Raw genomic sequence first — 24,597 nt, forward strand, 5'->3', positions numbered from 1 at the left:
ATGATAGCTATCTTCGTCATCCTCAATGTATTCAAAATAGAATAGGAAACCCTTTTAGAGAAGGCCCTACTCCCACAGCAGAAACCAAAAGAGACACTGACAATCCACCTACAGAAATAAACACTTCACACTTGCCATCTGTAATGTGTATGTGGCTTACTCATTTCCAGGCAGAAAGCTGAAAAAAGCTGAAAGTCCCTGCCTTGTCATGCTTTCTGAAAAGTACTGTAGTATTCTCATCTGTATCTGGTCTTACAGATACATTAAGCTGGTTTGGAGAGGTGACACAAAAACAGAAAGTTCAGGAACCACAAAGATTAAATCACAAACTTTGACCTGAATAGTCATGTTATTTCAGAAATGTTGGTTTTTCAGTGCTGATTTTACTGGACGTATAAGGCTCAAACATGGTAAAGAAATATTTTCTCACAAAATGGAAAGTCTCATATTTCAGATTTTATTATTACTAAACTAAATTTTTCAGCCAAACAGAAAAAAATATTACAGATTGGTACCTGATATGAATGTTACAGAAAACCTTCCTGCACCTGAACATATACAACCACATTCACACAAACATCTCAGAGAGATTAAAAATGAAAACGGCACAACCCACTTAAAGGCATACATCTGTGAGATTTAGGTTTTTCTTTGTTATTGTGCAGCTTTCCCATCCTTTTCATTGAATGCCTGGAAATACAAATACGTTACATCTGACTCAATTATGATTTAGAATTGGTAACCTGTTCTTTAATGCAAGTCAATTATTTAGCTCTCGCGTGTGTTTGAAAATATATACTTATGTCACTGAAGGGAAACATATGAACATGAAAATCCCTATAATACTAGGTTTAGCCTTTAATAATAACATACAGTAGCATTTATTTGATGTCGAGCTGGTTTAAAATGAAGATAACAGAGATTGTATTTGAGATAAACCAGATTTATTACATTATGTACAATTTGGGCTGACAATGGGACAATAATCAGTAGGTTACAGAGGACCAATCACTGGTTCTACAGTGGCTAGTAGCAAGTTACACCTTGTAATTATTTACTTCTTTTACCCAACACTATTCATCCATACAAATTATTTTCTACTAAATAAAATAATATATTTTACAGCATTGTTATTTTCTCATTATTCAACATGTTTAACAGGGCTTCAATCAACATAAACAATCTGTAGGTTAGGACGGGTGTCACACAGAAATGTTCAGTGCCCCTCTACCTTTTCTGTTGTTCTATGAAGGCCATGTGATGGACGTGGAAATGGCACCAGAGCTGATATCCCTTCTTCTCACTCGTGGACTCTTGTTGTTAGCTGGAGACAGAGTGAGTAATTCAATAAGTCAAGTATTCATTTATTACTTTCCTTTTCAATCATGGGGCAATGTTTTTCTAACTTCCCCCATCCACCTCCACACTGAGAAAAAAAGTCATACAAGTTCTGCAACTTCCATCTGTGGCTCTAGTTGTCTTATTGCAGCTTAATTACAAAATATTGGCGCCGTTTTCAGTAAAGATTACTCACTGTAGGAGGCCCTACATAATTTGGACCGCAGGGTTTGTCACAGAAAATGATACAATGCAACTGGGCTTTCTGTATTAGATTTCCGCTTTTAGCCTCCTTGACATTTCAAGCTGCATGAACTAATACATCTGTTATTTGTTGATCATTTGATTATTAACATACTTCACAAACCAAATCAGCTGCCCTGCTGGAGACACAGATACAGCTCAGCAGACAGTCTGGGTTTTCTCGCCTGCCACGCGCAAACACACTCGCAAAAGATGCACAATCCAGCCCTCAGGGAAAAAGTAAAGCGACACACACACACACACACACACACACACAATTACCCCCCCCCCCCCCCCCCCCCCCCCCCCCCCCCCCCGAGCGTATGAGCACCCTGACACCGGTATGGAACAAAGCCCGTCATCACATTCTAATCTCGAATTTCAGGGCTTTTATTTCACCCAAATGCCACCCTGCTGGCCTTGTGAATTATTGACAGACTGACACCAATGCGAAAGGACACATAAAAGAGGCTAAAAGCTCCGGCCCTGGAAGAGCTTGTCCTCTCCTATAGCCATCAACAGGGAGAAAACCTCTGTTAATGCTTCTCTGGAAGCTCACGGTAACTTTGAAACTGAAGTACCAGCATACGACTCCTGACCTACAGCTGCTCTATACAGAAGAGATATTGTCTGCAGCTCTGCCTCTTTGGTCTGGATAAGATGAGCCTTGATACAACAACAAGGACACCAAGGCAAAGCTGTGAATTATCTGATCAAATTATGAAAATGTAAAGCTGTCAGTCACACACGGTTAGTACTGCACACAGCCTTTTAAAGTCATTCGGATTTGACTACTGCTTGTCATTTCTCCTTTCAAAGAAACGTCACAGCATGGTACTTGGCTCTGCATGCAGTCATTTAGTTTGCATGATGAAAAGTAAATCGAGGTAAGCCGTGTGTCAACTAGACACTCCAATATTTGTCAGTTTTGCATCTTCTCATACCTACTCCTCATTTCGCTCAAGATTAATACATAACAAAAATAAGTGGAAACAGACAGTGAAGATGGATTTAAAAAAAAAAAACAAGTGTGAGCAGAGAGGAGCAGAATGTGTTTAGGGAGTGTTTTTGTGCTTTCTACTGCTATCTAATCCACCTCACTCTCATTGCTGGCAGCATCAGGCTGCCTCAGTTTGTCCACCTGTTCATTAATCTGTCCATCCCCACCTCGGTGAGCCACTGTCTGCATGCTTACAGGATCCTTCTCTTCCTCTTTCTCCTCCTCTCCGTGGCTGATATAATCCTGCTCCTCTTCCTCCACCTCCTTCTTCTCCTCTTCCCTCTGCACTTCCATGCTGACCTGGTCCTTTAGGTCCAGGGTCAGCGTTCCACCAAGGCACACTGTGTCATTATCTCCATTGATACCATTCGCTCCATCAGGCCCTCCCAGTGCATCCTGGGGGCAGTGGTGTCCATCTTTGATGGGGGAGGAGTTGGCAGACTCGTTACTGACGGGGGAGATGTCGCTGCTGCTGTTGGTGTGATTGACTGGCGGGGAGCCAGGTGCTGACGGGGGCTTCAGGGGAATCTGCCATGAGGGGATTTTAGGAATAGTGGGAGTTGAAGGGAATTGTCTCCTGTGGAAGGGGGACAGACAGAGAGGAAAAAAATTAGGCTTGATCACAACCTCATAAAAATAAGAATGTAATCAGCCATAATTAGGCATACTGGAACCACAACACTATATATTACTTCCTAAGTCAGGTGTTGAATGAACAGTATTTTACATTTAAGCATGCAGCCACACACAAAGCACCCTATGAAATTATCATAATTACAACAGAGAAAATAGCTTTTCCCCCCCAAACAACCAGATGTTGTTCACACCTGGTAAAGAAGCTCTAAGATTTTTTTAATTACATCGACTGCAGCTTTTAAGATCAAAATGACACTGTTGAATCGTAAAGGGATAAGCACTTGTTGGTGGTTTAAAGAAACAGTTTGGAGATGATTTGGATCATTTGAACAGAAAGGGAACACGTTTGGAGACAGATGGTGATACAGAGCCTTTATTTTGTGATTCATGCCTTTGCCAGAAAACTCATTGTGAGAGAGTCAGGTTAAAGTCAAGAAAGCAAATGACAAAGGGATTATTGCTGATTAGCATATGCGGGGAGAACAAAACATGCTCAACTAGACAGTTCTGAGGCAATTTTCATCCTTGTTGGTTTTCTGATGTAGACACTTACTTCAGCCTTCATTATAGACACTGATAAATAATCATGCATGCTAATGGGCCTGACTGAGCTGGGCACTGCCTGACTTGATTGAGGAACAAAGATGGGAAGAATGAGGGGATGGCTGGCAGTATACAATTAGACCCTTTAAAAACACTAAATACTTTACACCTTGTATTAGCATCAAAAAATAAATATAATAAGTACAAGAGTAATTTTAAAGAGCAATATGAGATTGTCAAAAGTATTTTAATGTCATAAATGAAATATGGCCAACGTTGGCCCTTAAACACACACACTTCATGGGACGGGGTCTGAATAACTTTGTTACCTGCTGAGCAGTAAGCCCTTCAAAGAGACAATCTCAGCCTTCAACTCTCCAATGGTTTGGTTGTCCAGGACTCGGTTAGTTGAAGACGATGCCTATAGGAAACACACAAGCGAGACCCACAAAATAAGTCAAAAAGACACGCACGCAAGCGGACACACACACACACACACACACACAGACACACACACACACACACACACACACACACGCGCTGTTCATTGTAACTTGCAGGGTTGCAACACAAAGTCAACATCTGGCTTTTTTAACAGTCTGTACTCAGACTCACAACGTATAACAATACAAAAAACTTTTGTTTAAAAAAAGGACATAGGGTACAAGGTAATCAAATATGGTGAATGCAAATGCTAAAAGCCACATTTTTGTGTAATCAGGTCATTTGTCACCATGACAACCCCACAACTGCCAACTGTTGGTGATGACAGAAAGGAGGACAAACAATCCCATTAGTCACATGTATGGCCTTGACTGCTCAGAAAGTCCAGTGAGTGTGAATCATGCTGTTTTTACATAATTTCCATACTATCTAGAAAAGATCATCGTTGTCCAGTGTTTTGGATAATTACTTTATCTTAAACAATGGCTACATTCATGAAGGCAGACGATAGCTTAGCAGTTTGTTTTGTTCTTTTTGTCTTTTATCAAAGGCATGCGTGTGTGATACTACTGGTGTGGCATGAAATGCTACAGGGTATAATGGCAGGTATTTGAATGGCAAATTGCTGCTGAAAATCTCTCCCTGCAGCACTTTTTTAGGGATAGGCAGAACTTTGACAAATTTGACCAAATGTGATGCACAGTGAGGAAAAAATGTATTTGATCCCCTGCTGATTTTAAACGTGCCCACTGACAAAGAAATGATTTAATGGCAGATTTATTTGAAAAGTGAGAGACAGAATAGCTAAAAAAAATCCAGAAAATGCATGTCAAAAATGTTATAAATTGATTTGCATTTTAATGAGGGAAATAAGTATTTGACCCCTCTCAATCAGAAAGATTTCTGCCTCCCAGGTGTCTTTTATACAGGTAACAAACTGAGATTAGAGCACACTCTTAAAGGGAGTGCTCCTAATCTCAGTTTGTTACCTGTATAAAATACACCTGTCCACAGAAGCAATCAATCAATCATATTCCAAACTCTCCACGGCCAAGCAGCTTGGTGAGAAGGTGACAACAGTTGGTGCAATTAGTTGCAAATCAAAGAAACCCAAAAGAACTGTCAATCTTCCTCGGCCTGGGGCTCCATGCAAAATCTCACCTTGTGGAGTTGCAATGATCATGAGAACAGTGAGGAATCAGCCCAGAACTACACGGGAGGATCTCTTAAATGATCTCAAGGCAGCTGGGACCTTAGTCACAAGAAAAAATTGGTAACACACTACACCGTGAAGGACTGAAATCCTGCAGCTCCCATAAGGTCCCCCTGCTCAAGAAAGCACATACACATGCCCGTCTGAAGTTTGCCAATGAACATCTGAATGATTCAGAGGACAACTGGGTGAAAGTGTTGTGGTCAGATGAGACCAAAATGGAGCTCTTTGGCATCAACTCAACTTGCTGTGTTTGGAGGAGGAGGAATGCTGCCTTTCACTCCAAGAACACTATCCCCACCGTCAAACATGGAGGTGGAAACATTATGTTTTGGGGGTGTTTTTCTGCTAAGGGGACAGGACAACTTCATCACATCAAAGGGACAACGGACGGAGACATGCACCGTCAAATCTTGGGTGAGAACATCCTACCCTCAGCCAGGGCATTGAAAATGGGTTGTGGATGGGTATTCCAGCATGACAATGACCCAAAACACACAAGGGAAACTTCCCTTTCCCCGAGACACATTAACCAGCTCCGACTGGGGGATCCTGAGGTGTTCCCAGGCCAGGTTGGAGATATAATCTCTCCAATTAGACCTGAGTCTTCCCCGAGGCCTCCTCCCAGCTGGACGTGCCTGGAACACCTCTCAATGGAGGCATCCTGGAGGCATCCTTACCAGATGCCTGAACCACCTCAACTGGCTCCTTTAGATGCGAAGGAGCAGCGGCTGTACTCCGAGCTCCTCACGGATGACTGAGCTCCTTACCCTATCTCTGAGGGGGGACGCCAGCCAACCTCCTGAGGAAACCCATTTCGGCCTCTTGTACCCTGGATCTTGTTCTTTCGGTCATGACCCAGCCTTCATGACCAGAGGTGAGGTAAAAAACAGATTTCTACTTAATAAAAGCATTGCATTTTTCCTGTTCCACCTCCTAAGGGCGCTTTAAATAATCCAAATGAAAAAATCATTGCCTGACCTGCTCATAGACAAATGCAACCTGTAAAGGGGCGTCATGAGTATCAACCCAAAAGGTTAGGTTAGCAGTGATGTAGATAATTGCTCCCCATCTGCAATCCATTCCTGGATAAAAAGCACAAACATGTGCAAGAACAGGGGGATAGACTGATGAGACCAGAGGGAGGAGAGACAGGAAAAAGTAGGATAAAAGAAAAGTAAAAACTGTAATTAAGACTCTCCTGATTCACCAGAGGAAGCTTGTTAAGAAGCGTGGACCCCCTATCGAGGGGAGAGGGATAACTTGGACTCTTTCGCCTGTAATTAAATCTAAGAGAAATTAATTGAATCACATCTGAAAAGGATCAGACTCATTTACAGTGGAAGAAGGGAGGCAGAGGAGGAGAAGTGAAGGGAGACAAAAAAGGAGTTTTTTTTTGTGGCTCTTATCGACTCCTAAACCTCGTTGATAAGGAGCCCTGTTTTAGAGGTGGTGCATCGGAGGCCTGCTGAAGACACTCTTATTACAGCCGTCACCTCATTAGAACCATCTTAATCCTTCGCCTCCCCAAGGCACCCGTATAATAAGGCTGGATTCTGCTTCGCTCTCATTTTACATCAGAAAAAATAATTGCTCTATGGGCTGAGCTAAAAGACTAGAATCAGCTTAAGAAATATGCAAATTGCGCCAAATAACTGAAAATTATTTCTATATACTTATATCACTTAACAGAAGAAACAAAGGCTTGAGAGTACAATTGTTAACCGCCAGCTACGTAATGTGCATTATCTATTGAGCAGCGCCATATAATATCTCACATCAAGACTTGTCATACAACACTACCACTGACATATGTCTTATTAAGTCTGAAGAAACCTAATTAAATGTTGGGCCAGGACTGGATTTCAGCTTTGAGATACATTATGTGAGTGTGTATACACACACATTGTGTAAGAATCTTGTGTTAAGTGCACTGGCTGCTTGAGTGGAGGGGTATCAGTAACTGGAGAGATTGAGAGAAACACCGCTGACTTTAAAAGCCCCACCTGAAGTGCTGACACATATCCAATATACCGCATGTGTGTGTACAATGTGATGCTTTTACAAACAGCTGATCAAAATATTTAAATTCTTCAATAATTTAGTGGCTTTGATTACAAAAGCACCGTCATCAAGAAAATACTCACTAGATCTGTGTATGCAATGTTTGACTTGCTATGCAAAAGGAGACAATTTTTATTCTTACTTTTGTTTTACCAGTAATAACAAAAGCTTCTTCTTTTTTGGCTTGACTTTAATATTTTGAATTGTCTTATAATCTTATATAAATGCAATTACAACCAAAAATCTTTATTTTTCAGGAACCTTAAATTTTGCAATTGTATTTTTTTGTTGTAGACTTGATTTAAATGTTCAACTTCTGCTGCTGCTTTTTCCTATGATGTGGCCATACGTATATGTTAAGAGGCCTTTCTTTGCTACATACATATATGACCTCTTTATAAACTATTTATTATTCAATGTTTATGCTGTTATATCATTTATTTGACCCACCAGTCCTTAGGACTAGATTAGACCCTGAAGAAGGGAATATGTGCAAACCTGAATCACAGATTTGAAAATAAAAAGATTAAGAGTTTTGAGTGCACATCTCTCTGCTCTTTCATCTGGTGTTTGACTTTTATAATACTTCCTGGTGTACAGGTGCAGGGCTCTGAGGGCTTTGTGTGGCCTACACAGTGGAGAACATAATTCTCGGCTTGGCACTGCACATCGCAAAAAGCATCATGCATTAGCAAACAACAAACAAATGAACCAACCCAGCAAAACCAAATAACAACTCAAACTGGGAGAATGCCACCTCTTACATCATCAACCACCACTGGATGTGTTTTTTTACTATGTACATACTGTGCATTGTAAAGATTTCCTGTAACTGGTTTAAAAGCCTTGTAACTAATATGTCTTGGGTGGGGGCCTGGGTGTAATACGGGTTGGCCTCTTTGTGCAGGTTAACTAAGTGCTCAAGAAAAAAATAATATTACAAGCTAAGAAAAAAATAAAAACTATCAACTCTAGCAGCACCCAAGGACGGCAACGCATCTGGCTAAATGAAGATAAATGCCTGTGGACCATTAGCAACGAGATAAGATCTTTAACAAGGCTTGTTTAAGAGTGTCTGAAGGCAAATTAATTCACAGTTACTCCGCCGGCAGACAGTGTGTTTTAGTGTAACGCATGTATATTTATGATGGAATTAGTTTCAAAAGGAAGTCCCCAGAGGAGTGTTTTTGAGTGGAAACACTGGTACAGTGCAATTGATTTCACTCTATTTATGCACTTTCCCACTGGCAGTTAGTCTCGCGCAAGCAAGAAGGCGGTTTCTAATTTTCTATGTAGTATCCACAAATAAAGAGAACGATCAGTGAGTTGAGACAGCAGGGAAAACACAGTTAACAGGCATATTTGTAATGATAATGGAGCCGAAATCGACTAGGCTGCTTAACATCAGGGCTGAAACATCCTCGGGCAAATACATCCTTTATACCAACAGCCGCATGTCTCTGAGAGTCATGATAACTGAGAATAGTGAAAAAGAGAAGAACTGTCTCTGGAAATGTGCAGCATCAGCGTGTGCCCTGTGTGTGCGTGTGGACGAGAGTCAGTCTGTCTAAACTCATTTCTATAATGACGTCTTCAGTTTTGGGACTGCAAACGTACTCCGCAATTGAGCTGTTTCCAAACTACTAGAAATGTTTACTTAGCAGCTGAGGAAACATAAGTGTCCATGTGTTTCGGGTTAAAGACACATTTCCGCGTTGAGAGCTATAATTGCTAAGCCGGGCACACTTTGAGCGGCGTGGTGAGGCAAACCCAAACGGTTCATGATAAGTGGCTTGCCAGCTCTAACATGTGTTTTTCATCAAACATCCTGGACCTGAAAACAATTTCCCAATTTCCCCGTGGCCTGAGACAACAGGGGGCCTTGTGACAACTCACAGGGAAAATGTAAGATCAACACTGTAGCTATAAAGCAGAGTTTATGATTTGTTTAATGGGTGTTTTGATGTGAATTATACTTTTTATACACTACCGCTGCCCAATAAGGCACTCGTAGCAAATGAAGTTGACACTTTTTTTAAATTCCAATCTGTGATTTGGAGATGACAAATCAAAAAAGAAAAGATAAACGTATATCGCTTGTCCTTTCATGCTGGAGGGAACACATTGTTTCAAGGGGGCCTACAGCCTGCCTGAAAGAAAGCCTTAGACAGTTTTCAGATTTCAGACCAGCGTGGGCCAAATCAGATCATCACTCACATATGCTGATTTGGGCCGCCGCTGCTTTCGACATTGCTCCGAGAGATCGTGTGGCTTAGAATGTGAAACAGCACAAAATGAGCTATGATTAGTCAGTTTTTGCTGAACCTCGTCCAGAGAAGAGATTCATATTTTTCTTCCTCATTTGTGCCGAAGCAGATGTGTCCGCATATGTTTTCCTGCAATATCCAGATGCTACAGTGAAACATCATGTGCTAAACAAGCTGTGGACATAAAACATTGTCTTAGATTGTCTCTTCCAAGGCACTTCTTTAGAGCCCAGAGATCATAAAGCGATTTATGAGCGGTGTTATAAAAAGCAAGCAACATTTCATCCCTGCATATAAGTTTTTAGACCAGTCATTCATTCTGATTCACCTAAACACTTACAATTCTGAGTAGATTATGAACAATGTCTATAAAAATCAAGGCGAGGAGGCAATATGGTTAAAGATTATGGTCCTATGATGAGATGCACCATACTTTTTTGCAGCTTGTGTTCTGGTGATATACAGTACAATAAGGCTGTCTGTCTTAGGTAGTTATGACTCGGGCCTGCGCAAGAGGTTTTAGCACACAGAGGCCACAGAGAAACCTTTTCTCTCTCCTCATCAATCTGAAGATTTCAACCTGCAACTTTACATTTACGGAGCTCTTCTGCAATTTCAAAATTACTGCCTGTCTAGCTTTCCTCAAAAACGTTAATCATACATAGCAGACCTTGAGGGTGCAGTCCGTAACTTGCATGTTCAAATTACAGTAAAGATACACTTCCTGCCAGCTTTGTAAAGTTGTTTCATGCTGTGGTTGTTAGTTTGCCATCGAGATATAATAACACAAATGTGTTGTTTCTGTAGATGGTAGATGGTCCTGGTGGTTTCAAACAAACAAGTGTGTCTTGACACAGTACATCAACATTTAGGGCACCTCCAAATGCAACTAATGTGCCAATATCTGCTGAATATGAATTACAATGAGAACAATAGAGAAGGATAAGGTGATGCAAAACAAAAAGAACGTTTGAATAATAAATAGAATCTCAGAAGTCTGCCTGAAATCACTGATATTCCAGGAAATTGCAAACTGTGGTGGTAAGTGAAGGTTGCTGCTGAGTTGCTGATGAGATAGCAGCTACTGTACCTCTGCTGCAGCCAGTTCCTGAGAGAGCTCCTGGATCCTCTGCTGCTGCTGTATCAGGAGCTCCTGGACAGAGACCAGGGTCTGCTGTAGCTGGCTGACTGTGGAAACAAGCAGAAAAACAGATGTCAAATTTAGTGAACTTATAAAAAAGAAAAGAAAAGCAAGTTAGATTGTGTTGTGATAAGGTTGGGTTTTGGTGCCACAGAACTGAACAATTTTTTTCAAACGTCAATGACAGAACTGATGGAACTCAACTTGTGTCACTGATCAAAGCTGTCCTCTAAGAATGTAATTAAAGCTAAAACCCGGTAACTTTAGTCGCAGCTTTTTGGTCCAAGGTGCTGAGGATAGGGGGTGGGAAGAGGGTGGAGGGGCACATAGGATAGAGATATTAATCTCTAGTGCCTGAACTTAAATCAAATAACAGTCTCTAACCTTCCATTATCCACCCAGACACTGCCTTCTAATGCATCTTAAATCCTCAAACGATCAACAAAGGAAAAAACAAGGCTCTCATTTGGGAGGAAGCTGCCAGACAAAATGTCCCCCCTAATCCTAATAAATATTGTTCTTTTTCCATTGACTTTGAAGATTGAATTAGTTCAAGTGTTGGTGTTGGACGAGGGTGTATGATTTCAAATAACACTGGGCACAGTTTGTTGCCCCCTGCTTCCAGTCACATGTGTATTACCAAACAATGCATTAAGTTTCCCTGAGCTGATTATATTACAGAAAACCAATAAACATTCATATAAATCATGGGCGTGTAAAGTGTTAAATCAAGCCTAATAGGATTAACATCAACAGATATTGTGGCGGTCCACTGCTGAGGTTGTCAGGCCAATGGTTAAAAGCCTGAGCTGCAGCCGGCTGGACGGGATGTAAAGAACCCTCCTCTCACATTAACCCAGGCCAGGACAAAAGACAGAGCCAGGCTCAGAGGCTGTGTTTCTTTTGCCAAACTAACACAGACAAAATATTTGATCTTTCAAAGAAGCTTGTATCTTGCAGTGACACCTGTGTTTAAATGGGTGGAGATGTATCAATATAGGTGGGGTGCTAAAACGTTTGATCTTTTCATGCTTGCAAAATACTATGGAACACAAGTTTGAGCAGGATCGTTGGTTGGGGCCAAAAAGCGTTATGCAAACAATTAGAGTTTGTTACTCTGTTTGTGCTCCATCGTGTGACCAGCCTTTCTGAAGACTGTAATAAAACTAAAATACGGTGGCCATCCCTTCTTAAAAAGGTGTTACTATGACAGGGTGTGGACGCTAAAGCATGAGCTGCCCTATTAGTCTCTGATTCCACCTCACCACAAAACAGTTTATCCAGATGTGAGTGCCAGTCTGCCAGCCTGTAATGCGGTGCCTCCTGAATTACCAGTGGCACCGCTTTTTCAGCCACTTGAGCCAAACAGTCCAATTCCTTTTATGTCTCTCCACAAAGCTGACTTCTTTCTAGTGTTCAGACACTTGACAAAAATGCATAACTTTATATCCCCAGTTATCACAGATATGAAGCCAAGAATAATGAAGTCAATGACTTTGGCCAGGCATGAATCAGGAGACTGTAGCTGCAATGTGTGTGAGCATGTGTGTGTGTGTGTGTGTGTGTGTGTGTATGTGTGTGTGTGTTTGTGTGTGCGTGTGTGCGTGTGTGAGAATCTGAGACAAGATGATGCGTGAGGCTTGCAGCTGCTGTGAGGAGGGTGCACATTGTGTATTCAGTAAATTATTCAGTAAATACCTCGATATAATGTACACTACATATGTCCAGGCCTGTCTCTGTCTTTAATGGCCAGCTGGTCACCAATATGGCTCCAACCAACAAAGAGTGCCCAAACAGCCGCACAATTCCATTACAGCCTGGGTGCGCTGAACTAGTTCCAAGATCCATTCATTAATTGTCTGTGTGAAGTTGTAGGCAAATCATAATGGGAGTCAAGGACCCTACTCTCAAGCTGGGGCTGGCGAGAGACTAATGTGGTCACCATTCAAAAGGATACATCACCTCATTGCGCCCGGCACTAGAGAAATACATGAACTTTAACAAAAGGGGGTTCAAGCAATTGTCAGCGGCGAAGCAGTCAGTCGCTATTACTCAGTGTAGCAAGGAGAGTGGGAGCGGGAGGGAGAGGATGACAAAGGGAAAGCAGAGGGAGAAAACTCTCAGTGTAATTGCAACCCCTTTCCCCAACTGTTAACTACAACAGTCATTAACTACAATAGCAGCTTGGCTACCGCAGTCATAGCAAATTAATTCCCCACACTGGCTGAAGAAAAGACTTTTGATTGAGATGGGTGTTTTTCAACTGGGGGCTCACTACACCTGCAAAGCACAGGAGGACTCTTACTGTGAAATCCTGTCTATCATGAAAAACAAAACAGGGTTTGTATATTGGCAAATGGCCAGAAAATGATAATCAAGATGGGGCAGTGGAATAGCCGGAGGAAATGTGTTTGCATAGTTGGGAGAAAAATGACCATAAAAGAGCATATATTTGTTAATCAGATTCAGGGTGGCACACCTTGCACGCAATCTCACTAAATTGCTGCCCTCCACCTACTTTAGCCAGCCAGACAACAATAGCATGGGTGTAACTGGATGAAATGATTACAGCCATATTTTCATGTACAGTATGTGTGTTTGTGACAGGAGCTGTAAACTCAAATACTTAATTAGTTTTAATTTGGAGAACAAGAGAAATTCAAACAAAGGACGTTTGTATAGAAACTGACAAGGCCATACTTATGTTAAGTTAAGAATACATAAGAAGAAGCAGAACATACTTTATTAATTGCCCAAGGGGAAATTACATTTCTAATGTATGGACTGTGGTGGAAACGTTTGTTTGGTTTTTCTTCATCTCTCTGCAGCTCAAAACCCTGTATACACCTGCATGAGGGTTTTACTGTTTTTCTCACAATCTCTTTAGGCATAAAAAAACTCCTGAGGAAAGGTTTTTAGCTCACTTACACTTGAATATGATTTAATTAAACTGAAAAGAAAATGTATTTGATTAAAATACACATTTTAATTTAAGGTTTTCCTAATTCTAACAATGTTAAAATGCTAAATTATGTAATAAATATGCCCTCAAAGCTCTAAAATTCCCCGAAAGTTGCTCAAAAAGCATCTTTTTAGATCTGCTTTTTTTTTTTGATTTAATGTCCTGTTACTTCGTGCCTCTAGGTTCTTTTATTTAACTTGTTGAGTAAACCGCCTTTGAGTATCTTGAAAAGGACTAATTTAGAGTATACTAAACTTACTTTTTAGCTGTTTTTTTTTTTTAAACTGTAGTTTCTACTGTGTCTTTATTTCTGCCAGGCTACTTATCTCAAATATTTTCTACCTTTCAGGTGAAAACACACTTCAAATCAACAGCACTGCTAACGAGACCAAACTTTCTGAGGGTGCCTCTCTGATTTACGCCTCCCTGGATTTTTAATTATACTGACAAAGAGCTAGAAAAGCATCTCCCGGCTTCTCTCTCTCTCCATGTCTGACAGCTAGGTTGAGATTCCTCACCTGTCCAACATAGGAGCCGCACCTGTCACCGTGCACTTAATCACACTAGGGCCAGTGCTGAGCCCAGATGCCACACAGAGCAATGCCGCACGCGGCCACACACACACACAGACACACACACACAATTAAAATGAACTTTCTCCCAACCTACAGGGAAGAGGGTGGATGAGGATGGCGGTTTGGATGGGGGTGAGGTTGGCGCAGGGGGAGACAGATAGAAGAGGGGGGTGAGAGAGGATGGGTGGGGGGGGGCGGGGGGAGAAAAGTTGTCATTTCCCAACTACTCATTAATATTCCGAGGTTAAGAGCTTTTCAGCGAAACGTAATTAATTGAGCTCGAGCCTGACAGTAAACAAGCAATTTCAAATTAAAGCGAAATGACAGCGGCGTCATTTGTTTAAAACGTGCGGGGCCCCCCGATTTTGGCGGCAGATAAATGAGGGAAAATGTTAAGGAGGGAGAAAGTGATGAAGATATTAATCTTCACCTGTCTGTGTCAGCGTGCCACTCATTGCCACAATGTTGCTTTCCATCCTCTGCAGATGCTTCTTGTCCTCCCGGCTGCCCATAATGAGGGGAAGGATGTATTTCTGCAATTAAAAGCATGACACAATATTACACTTCTCCCTGGTTGGATCAGGCAGAAGATGAGAAAAAGACAGGGCCACCTAAACTTGGCAGCGGACGGTCAAAGGCATTATTTTATTGGACTAGTGCCTCATTGTTTCAAATGCCTGATCAGGTGCATGCATTTCTGCGGCAGTGTCTAAGCAAGTGACAGTCATGTGCATACATCTAGTGTTAAAACCATTAGTGGATTATAAAATGAACCAACATTTTTGAATACACAATGTCTTTACAGTTATTTATCCTACATAATCATTCAAATAGTTCTAGATTAGCTGCCATCTCTATTTTATACCATTGTAAATGAAATATATTTGGGCTTGAGACAAAAGCAATATGCAACCTTGGATTCTGAGAAAGAATTCCCAGTTTTCTGACTATTTGTTAAATCTAAAAAAAAAAAATAATCAGACTAAACTATAATGAAAGCAACTTGTTAGATGATGTCCTAAAACATATTCCAGGCAAAATAAATGAATGAAACCCAGGAAGGGACAGTGAAAATAAAACAGGCCTACAGGGAAAAACATGGTGGTAAACACTAAAAATAGTCTTGCGAAGTCAAAAACAATGCATGTTGTTTATCATCCTTCTGCCACTGAATAAACAGAACTCTACCAAAATTATATGTATGTCTGACAGCCAAATGAGGTTTGTTATCCAGTGTGAGTGTTAACCAGATGAGCAGCTTGTGAATGTCTCACTGAATCCTTTACATATGTGCCAAGCTCACCAACATTAACTGATGTCCATGTGACACTGGATGGCCCTACTGACCTGCATAAGGTGTTTGTTTCTGTTTTTTAAGGTTGAACACATAAGAATCCATTAATCCCTCACAGCCGGTTTGCAGCGCTCGGCTGCCCGAGCCAGGTTTTCTCTCCAACTCAGGTGACAAGCAGCCACGCCAGTGCCAGTAATAAACACTTTTTAGAGAAAAAGATTAAATGAGTGTCAACATGTGGTAATTAATAAGTGGGTTGCTGGGAGTGTGGCGTTTACAAGGTGTGCCATAACATAAATAAAGTATGGGCAGAAGCCTGGGCATATGGTGCAACTGGCGCTACGCTCCAGTGACATGACAGCAACCTGCGCCGTCCCGCCAGGTAATCCCACCTCCCAAACAACCAGCGGCTGGCAAACCTTGCTGCACGTAGGTAACAGTGGACTGGTGCAGTGTGTGTTTTTTGTCAGTCAAAGACCGCAGGGACAGTAGAATAAGGGGCAGAAGACTGTGAATGTGCATGTGCAGCCTTCTGAAAGGCTGTGTGAAGAAGGATGAAATATTAGGACGTAACAGGATCCATAGAGAAGCCAGTATGTTCAACAGGGTCAGGTAGGCATATGCAAGTACATGATACGCGCTCCCTTTCTCTCTCTTGCACACAAAGAGGAGAACGGCCTGTCATCCAGGGTGAGAGCTACTGCTAGAGCTCCTGTCCTCCTCTAAAACGAGAGTAATGGCTTCCACATGCCACTCAGACTACTACTAACAACCACTATGGGATTAATGTCACCGGGGACAAGGGGCCTCATGAGCTCATGTTCAAGGGCTGCTAAGCCCGATAAAAACCAGGGTGATTATTTTTAGACGGTCGGACGTCAAGAAAAAGGTTGTGTGCTGTGCTAGCAACTTTATTTTTTAAAGGGAAAAATAATATATCTCAAAGAAGGGGGGGGGGGTAGTTTAAATGAAGGGGTTCAAATGAGATCATGCTTTGACGTAAAGCAGGGTTGCTTTAATAACAAGACCAGAGTGATGTTGCATACTGCAGAGGCGCCTTCTATTCTAGTACCATAATTCATCATAAACTGATGTACTTGCTAAGCCCACCAATTTTAATGTAATATCAGGGAGAGTCAGTACTGACAGATCTTAGGATGCAAAGGATAATTTGTACAACACATTTTTGAAAGATTGACTGTGAAAGCAAAGTCAGTGAAGAAACAGGATGCAACTTACTTTGTAAAGCTGATGAAAGCCAAAGGCGATGCCCACCATAATGATAGTGAGGGCACCATAGTCTCTCCATCTGTACCCTGCAGGACCTGAAGAGGAGGAGGAATCCAATGAGTTGAATGTGAAGTATCTCAACAGAATAAATCATTTAAACTACATTTATTTCTCAATGTTACACAATTTGTAGTTAATGTATGTGAATACACAACCAGCGATGTAGTCCTTTAAGATAAAAAAAAAAACAGTTTTAGAAATTTTACTTTTTAAATTAATGAGCACAATGCAATCTATCTATTTGTGACGTAACAATCATTAAATCTATTTAACCATCTGTTTTACGCAAGATGTCTAGACTATAAAAGGTAAAGTATACAGAGTTAAAAAGCACTCTTTATCCTGCTCTTCCAGAAGGGAGACCATTGTCGTCCACTTATTTGTGGGTTGGGCCTAATACAGTGTTTGCATGCAAACCTATAAAACCACTACAACATACAAAACGTTGAGAGAGTGTGTGTGTGTGTGTGTGTGTGTGTGTGTGTTTAGAAGTTGAATGCCTTGCTGAGTGACAGATAATGTGAAAGTGTGTCATTGTGCAAGCTGTCATCTGGGTAGGCCAACTGTCTGTCAAAGTGGAAATTCCCCACATAAGGGAGGCATTCAACTGAAAATGTCACTAAACAACAAACAGGTTTGAAAGAAATACAGTGTGAGTTTTACTTTTATTTACTCTGGTGGGGCCCAAACAATTATAAAATTAGTAGCAGCTAGGCAACTAAAATACGCCACTGATATTCCATTACAGGTCTGATAACACCTAATGGGTTATGTGGTACACGTTTACTGGCTTAAGTAAGTAATAAGTAAACCAGATTGATCTTGTGCCTTACCACTTGTGTGATTTGACATGCAAATAAAATGAGAGACCTGCTGTCACATTGGACTATATGGTATATCTTTCAAGGTGAAGGCTGTTTTATTCTCCTTATTCAAGGGCACATTTCATTGCTGTTGCAGCATTGAGGGATGAACCTGTAACCTTTCCTATCGAAAATTCTCCAGCATCCATATGGTAACCACATAAATTTGGGTCTTCATCAACATTATATCTGCGATAGACTGTCACTTATCCCAGAATACCGTGCTTCTGAAAGGCATGGGAGTCCTTGGGATAGGTGGTTGACCCTCACTGCATCACCAGGGGTCTTCACTTGCTCCCCCCCCCCACCCCCGTTAAGACCTTTCATTCTTCCTCTGTCTCTCCTTTTTCCCCTACCACTTCCACTCTGCCATCTTCCTTTTTTTATTTGGTCACTTAAGCTGTGGAACTGTGGTATCCATCCCCCGTTTTTCCAATCTCCTCTCAAATTTATTGGGTTCAGTGGAGGCCTTCCTGTCCTTCTACCGCGTGGAAATAGAGATCAGAGTATCCATTACTTCGACAGAGATGGATGCGGGGCCCTGTGCACCGTCCCCATAACAAGGACATCAAAGAAAGGTAGCCCCCTCTTTTCAGCATGACCCCCCATACAAGAATCCCCGCTCTCACCTCATTATGCAGCTCCCTTATAGCCGTTTTGATATAAAAAAACCCACTATGGACAGAGAGCCGCAAGTCTCCCTAACTACATGGCCATCCCATCAACATCACTTTCATTACAAAACATGAGATGCCAGGGGAGTCAAGGACAGTGTGGTAATAAATGAGGGTGGAATACATCTGGAATCATTGTCATATGGGTTAAGCATTACGCGGACTTCATTCTGTATTGGTAAATCAGTGGACAGCACTCATAACCTCCTGAGGTAATAAAGATACAGGTTGCGGTGTGGGGTCTTACCAGTGTGGAACCCCTTAAAACAGAATGGCAAGAGACTTCATGAGCTTTTGCAGGGCAATGTCAAATCCCTGTACATGAATTCCCAATCAAGGCAAATGTTGTATGGTATACATGTCTGTACAAGTGCCTGGTATTTGGTGAGCAACCAATAATCCTGTTTAGTGGATTTAAATCAATAAAATTAAGAAGGAACAGCAAACCTGTAGAAGGCTTTAAGTTTGGAATTACACTTTTTTTTAGGTGAGGATGTGCACATACATATTAATAATATGTACATGCACCAGGTATCAAAGGGGGAAAGAGGATGTGTGCACTCACTGTGTGGTGCAAGAGCCAGCTGAGTTGCATGGAGTGGATGTGGGGGCTCTGCAGGACTCAGAGGAAGGATTTCTTCTGTGCTGCCAGAGCGCAGAATGGACAAATCTACCTCCTCATCCGTCAGCCCTGGAATCAAGACACACACCTTTAAGACATTCGGAGGGGGTACTGCGTGTTAATGGGAAACACCAAATGGATCCTTGGCTACCATAATGCATGCTTGAAATACTTCCCAAGCTGCCCACAAATCTTTTAAGTACAATTTAGAAAACGTATGACAAATCTTCATTCAATTTTACCTGACCTCTTCTCAAAAATACATTTTCATTTCATAATTCAAAAATTCCACTGAGAGTTTCCGTTTCAGGGACATCCATCAAAAGCAGATAGTGTAGAAAGGTTCACGCAATGAAATCTGAAACTCTGCTAGTCTATTAACTGCCACCAAAGGCAAAGAAAATAAGAGTCTGTCCACTTCTCCAGTTATATTTCCCATGTGGAGATTTCAGACACCCCAGGCAGCAAAAATGCATTATTTTAATTTCTTCATTGTAATGTAAATGTATTACATAATTTTGCAAATGCCAATATAATTCAATCTTCAGATCTTTTTAATGATTTTAGTGATGATTAAATTGCAAAGGGCTCCCTGATGGAGAATCTAAAGGGAGCTAAAAATCTAATATGAACATCTTCTTTTGTGGCAAGAAAGGATTTTATTTCAGGTGCCATATGCGGCCATTTCTGTGGGTCTCTTCTTTTAAAGAGCGACTTAGTCCAAACAAAGAAAATAATTACAATTTTTGATGAACTACATTAAAAACATTAACGAATTTACGACTAAAATAGGTGAAAGCTAGCGACAAAGAACCAATACTAGTAAGTACAGCAGCTCTCAGCTCATTAATAAGCATGGTTTACCTTTTGATAAAGAAATCAGCAAAGTCTGTATCATTATGTTTTGCATTGGTCATTGTGGCCTAACTGTGTCTCTCACTAACATCTTACTAAAACTTCCTTTGGCCACGTCCTTGCTTATTGACAGAAAATCCCCTTTGTAAGAAAGCCTTTTACTTGCACTATTCTCCCAGGATTTAGAAACTAAGAATCATATTACACTTCCTTCATCCTTTAAGAGAAATCAAGCAATTGGAAAAGGTTCATTTGCAGTGTTTCAAGAGATAGCTTGATGTTTGCATTAAGCGCGCTGAGCCCAATTCTATTATTTCTGGTACTGACTTCACAAAAGAAGAATACAGTAACAACCCTGTGGAGTATTAACAATATAAACGCAAACATGTAAAGCAGAACGTTCAATTGCTTAAGGAGGATAAGATATCATAACCAAAATCTACCATTTGAAATATCTGAATAGCAGATCAGACCTTGATCATAAATCCCACTTCAACCTACTGTATGTCTGTATGAGCAACCCAAAAGCATAAAGAAATCCTTTGATAATCTACCACACAGTTTATGCCAAGAGGAGGTCCCTCCCGTCACCTATTTAAATGCTCCGAGGACTTCAAATGGCCATGAAAATTGTTGAATAATTGAAGGCAAATATTGGCCAGCCTGTAGTCTACAGCAGGTCCTGAGTGCCAGGAAGTGGTGAGCGCCATGTGCTGAGTTTGTGCAGTCAGACTGCACTGTCAAATAAGCAATAATGTTTCCCTGGACTCCTGATTCATCTGACCACAGCAGACTGCATAGTGGCAGACTATTGAGTGAGACATGCAAAGATCTCAGTTTCACTAAATGACATGAAATAAAAACATCCTACAGGTCTCCCTTTTAAATTCACAATTATGCTGCTATCGAACTTAATGTATGTGCATCTTAATTAATGTCTGTTCACATCTTTGATGATGTTTATGCCCCAAATAAAAGGTTTTGAAGCTGAAGCTGTTTACTAGTCAAATTATAGCTTGCCAAGTTGTGTTTTATGCTCTGATCTGTTTATTGTTGAGGAGAAGACAACAGCAAATGAAAGAGTCCTTAGATCCAAATAACAAGCGAACAAGGTGAAAGTGAGTTTTACATATAAAAGGGAAAAGACAAAAAAAGGATGGTGAAATTTATTATGGGTTCCAAAACCTGTGGAATGACCCCTGGACCCCTATTTCAGATCGACCTGCTGGGAGATGAATTTTTTAAGACATAAATTACACCTAATGACGACACCATAAAAAAAGAACAATAATGGAAAGCTATTCTGTATTTCATTATACTGTATTATTTGGTGCACCTGATACACGCAGTGCCTGTTTATGAGTCACCGTATTAGCAGATGCTCAGCCGAAGCATTTGCTTTGACCTTGCCATTCTCATTGGGGCATGAAATTACGGTGCTGGCACCTCGATATTACAGCTATAAATACTGTAAACTGCATATCTGGGCTACGTTTTCTATTGTCTTTCAACATAAACCTGATCGGTATTTATTTAAAGGAAAACCCATTTCTCGTCGAGATATTTACAGCTCTATTTTCAGTGCCTCATATTCTCTGGGAATTTTTAAAGGGCAAAGAGGCAGCAAGGCTCTTACATTTAATTCATTTCTACAATTCTGGCACTTCTGGACTTTATGGGTCAACACCTAGGCCGGACAGCCAATTATAAAAATTGCTTACTAAAATATTTTGGGTGTTAAAAGGTGAATGCCTTTTTCACTGCTGTCCAAGGCCTGAATTATGAAGTTGCCCTTGAGTGAAAATTACATTTTGAATATCGTATTTAGAAAAGAAACCACATGGCAGGGGTCATAAATAGATGGAGGTCAATGGGTTATTAAGAAGTCGAGTGCAACTTCTCATGCTGTGCAGGCGAGGGAGATTCTACATGTCATTTGGTCCAGTACAACTGCTTGAAAACAGCATGCCCTAAATAATGACCACTCTCATAGAGTATTCATTTATGTATTAAAAAAGGGGACTCTGCTCTCATTTCCCTGCTTTATCGCCTTGTACTGATGACAAAGTAGGCAAGGCCTAGGCTAGGTGGCGCCGTGGAGTAATTTATAACCACATCAATCCCTTTACCTTCTATGGAGGCCTTGGTCATTGTCATTTTTGTCCGAGAGGTGAGTCACATAACCCCACTTACAAACAGCATCCTATTAATATCTGGGATGATGAACCTTATCCTTACCTTCAAACCAGGTATGGTAATAGACCAAGAGCATACCTGTGTTCCCTGTGACCCTCGATCACTGGTCCTCTAGTCAGGGTGAAATCTATTAGCATTATTTATTCAACTCAATAACAATTGGGACGGCATTAAAAAGAAATAAGTCAAGCCATCATTTATTTCTCACTGACAGAGAATGTACTGTGCCTAATGAATTTAATATTGTATTTACCTGTAATGCTACATGGACTCTCTGTGCATCACTCTCCCAAACAAGTAGCACTCAGTTTGGTAGTCTGGGTGCGCCCATGCGTGATGCCAGTTTAGGGGCCACGGTCAAAGTGACATGCTGAAAGCTGGAAAATGTTGTTGACTTTGTTCTGTGAATTTGATTTTTTTTGGTAATTATGGGTGTAACTGCTAATTGTCTGGGCTTTATGGTGATGCCAAAATGGGGCCCAACGCTCTTTGGTTGTTACATCTGTTAATTGTAGAGGACATAGATGGCACAATTCACTAGATGAGACTGGAGCACATTATATTTCACTCAAACACAATAAAATCTACTTGATCTTGAGGAACAAGAAAAGCAAAATTGCTTCAATATGGCTGCAACTCATTTCCCGACTTGTCTGCAAAAGAAAGGAAAAAACATCTAGGGTTTAAACCTTGATACATATTACATCTAAGTGACAAAGTTTCAATATTTCAGCCAGTTTATTCAGCAAGGACTCAAGAAGGGCAGCTAGAAATATTGGACTGCATAATTGCCAATTCATAACCTGAAATTGACAGTTGAAGGAAAACAGAAAATTATATTTTTCAATGAATATTGAAATAAACCACACTATTAGGATCTTGTTGCAAAAAAAAAAAAGGAGATGTAACTAGAGAGACATTCTTCAGTGCAGATTACGGCACAAATGTGCAGGGAAATAATATGCAGGAGCAAGATTATTGTGTAAAGATTCTGCAACATGCAATCAAAGTTGGCCCTATTTTCCCCTTCATCAGCTGTCCAGCGTAAGTACTGGCAGCAAGAGGAATCCAATTTAAAATCCACTCTACCGGGAGATGGTATTGTTTCATTTTATGTGTGCTTTGACATTTCTGGCTGTTAATATAGAGTAAAATCCAGAAGTATTTACATAAATATGACATTAAACTGTATTAGAAATTAAGACTGACACATTTGCTGTGGTGACTGTGGAGGAGGAGGATGATTGAGTTTCTAGGTCAAAGGGTTGAGAGGACAATTCATGCTGGGTATAGAAACAGAAGAACTGTGAATACTGGCCTGCTGCTATGTCTATGCAAAAGTCTAATATGGCTCAAGTGAGACAGAAAAGGAAGCAACTAATCGAAAATCCTCATGACCAATCATTAATTAATAATAATAATTAATAATCATTAATTTGTTCGTCGTTATTTCATTCGTTATTTTCTAAATGACACTCAGATTATTACTACGAAAATGTTCAATGTGGAGCTTACCATTGCCTTTTCGACACAATTTCCCGGAACGAACATTTACAAATACTGCTCTAACGTTGAAATTAGTGTGTTACAACACTTTCCAGAAATAACTCTGGAATATCAAGTATGAATGTACCGGATTTCCAGGTTCACTGTTATATGTCTATACCATACAAACAAAGAGTTATTCTACAGTATGAATATTGCAGAGTGCTACTCAAACATACTTTGTGCTTAGTGTTTCATTGCTCTCTCTCTGTCTCTCTCTGAGATCAATGTTCTCATGCAAATCGAGGGTTCTTGTTTAGATCTACAGTGAAACAGACTTTCCAAAATAAATCTGCATTAAAGCATCATACATATTTCATTGACTTAAAGTGCAGTAAGAGCAAACCATTTTGGATAGCGGAGCTCTGTTGAGTTTACAACAAAGCAGAAAGTAAGAAGAAAATGTGGCATAGTATGACATCATTTGGTATTGATGAGGCCTTATTACATTTGAGATATCCAACAGTAGATTATGAACATGCCTTAGTTGTCAATAATGAGACACAAAGACAAAGAAATTTCAAAATATATCAAGAGTCATTAGAGCCACATGAGATGTGTGTAGTAGCAGCCGGCAAACATGGATTTGGTCTCAGGTTACCTCCCCCTGTCATGGAGCTTTTAGGCTCACTTTTCAATGTTTGGCTACTCCAATGTTGGAGACAAAGTCCCCCAAAAACAGAACTGTTTTGTGAAGAACTGAAATAAAACTACTTACCATTAATAGTTTATCTGAAGTAAAACTACATACTCTCTCTGTACATATTAACATTGCACATCTTATGCCAACTGTGAGAATTTCATGGCATAACACTGCACTCCACTTCCACTT

The 24,597-nt window shown here is 40.7% G+C and overlaps 1 protein-coding gene across 1 annotated transcript in view; it reads right to left on the reverse strand.

Moving 5' to 3' along the window:
* Positions 1–1,899: 1,899 nt before the first annotated feature.
* pex14 (peroxisomal biogenesis factor 14) overlaps positions 1,900–24,597 on the reverse strand; it is a 43,302-nt gene continuing 20,604 nt past the window's right edge. Inside the window, exons 4-9 of the mRNA XM_034877635.1 lie at positions 19,113–19,238; positions 16,960–17,045; positions 14,857–14,959; positions 10,839–10,936; positions 4,090–4,181; positions 1,900–3,158 (exon numbers count right to left, since the gene is read on the reverse strand). Coding sequence (XP_034733526.1) covers positions 2,669–3,158; positions 4,090–4,181; positions 10,839–10,936; positions 14,857–14,959; positions 16,960–17,045; positions 19,113–19,238 — 995 coding nt within the window. The 3' untranslated portion in view covers positions 1,900–2,668. The remainder of the gene's footprint in view (positions 3,159–4,089; positions 4,182–10,838; positions 10,937–14,856; positions 14,960–16,959; positions 17,046–19,112; positions 19,239–24,597) is intronic.

The sequence above is a fragment of the Etheostoma cragini genome, chromosome 7 (genome assembly GCF_013103735.1).
Source record: "Etheostoma cragini isolate CJK2018 chromosome 7, CSU_Ecrag_1.0, whole genome shotgun sequence".
NCBI lineage: Eukaryota > Metazoa > Chordata > Actinopteri > Perciformes > Percidae > Etheostoma > Etheostoma cragini.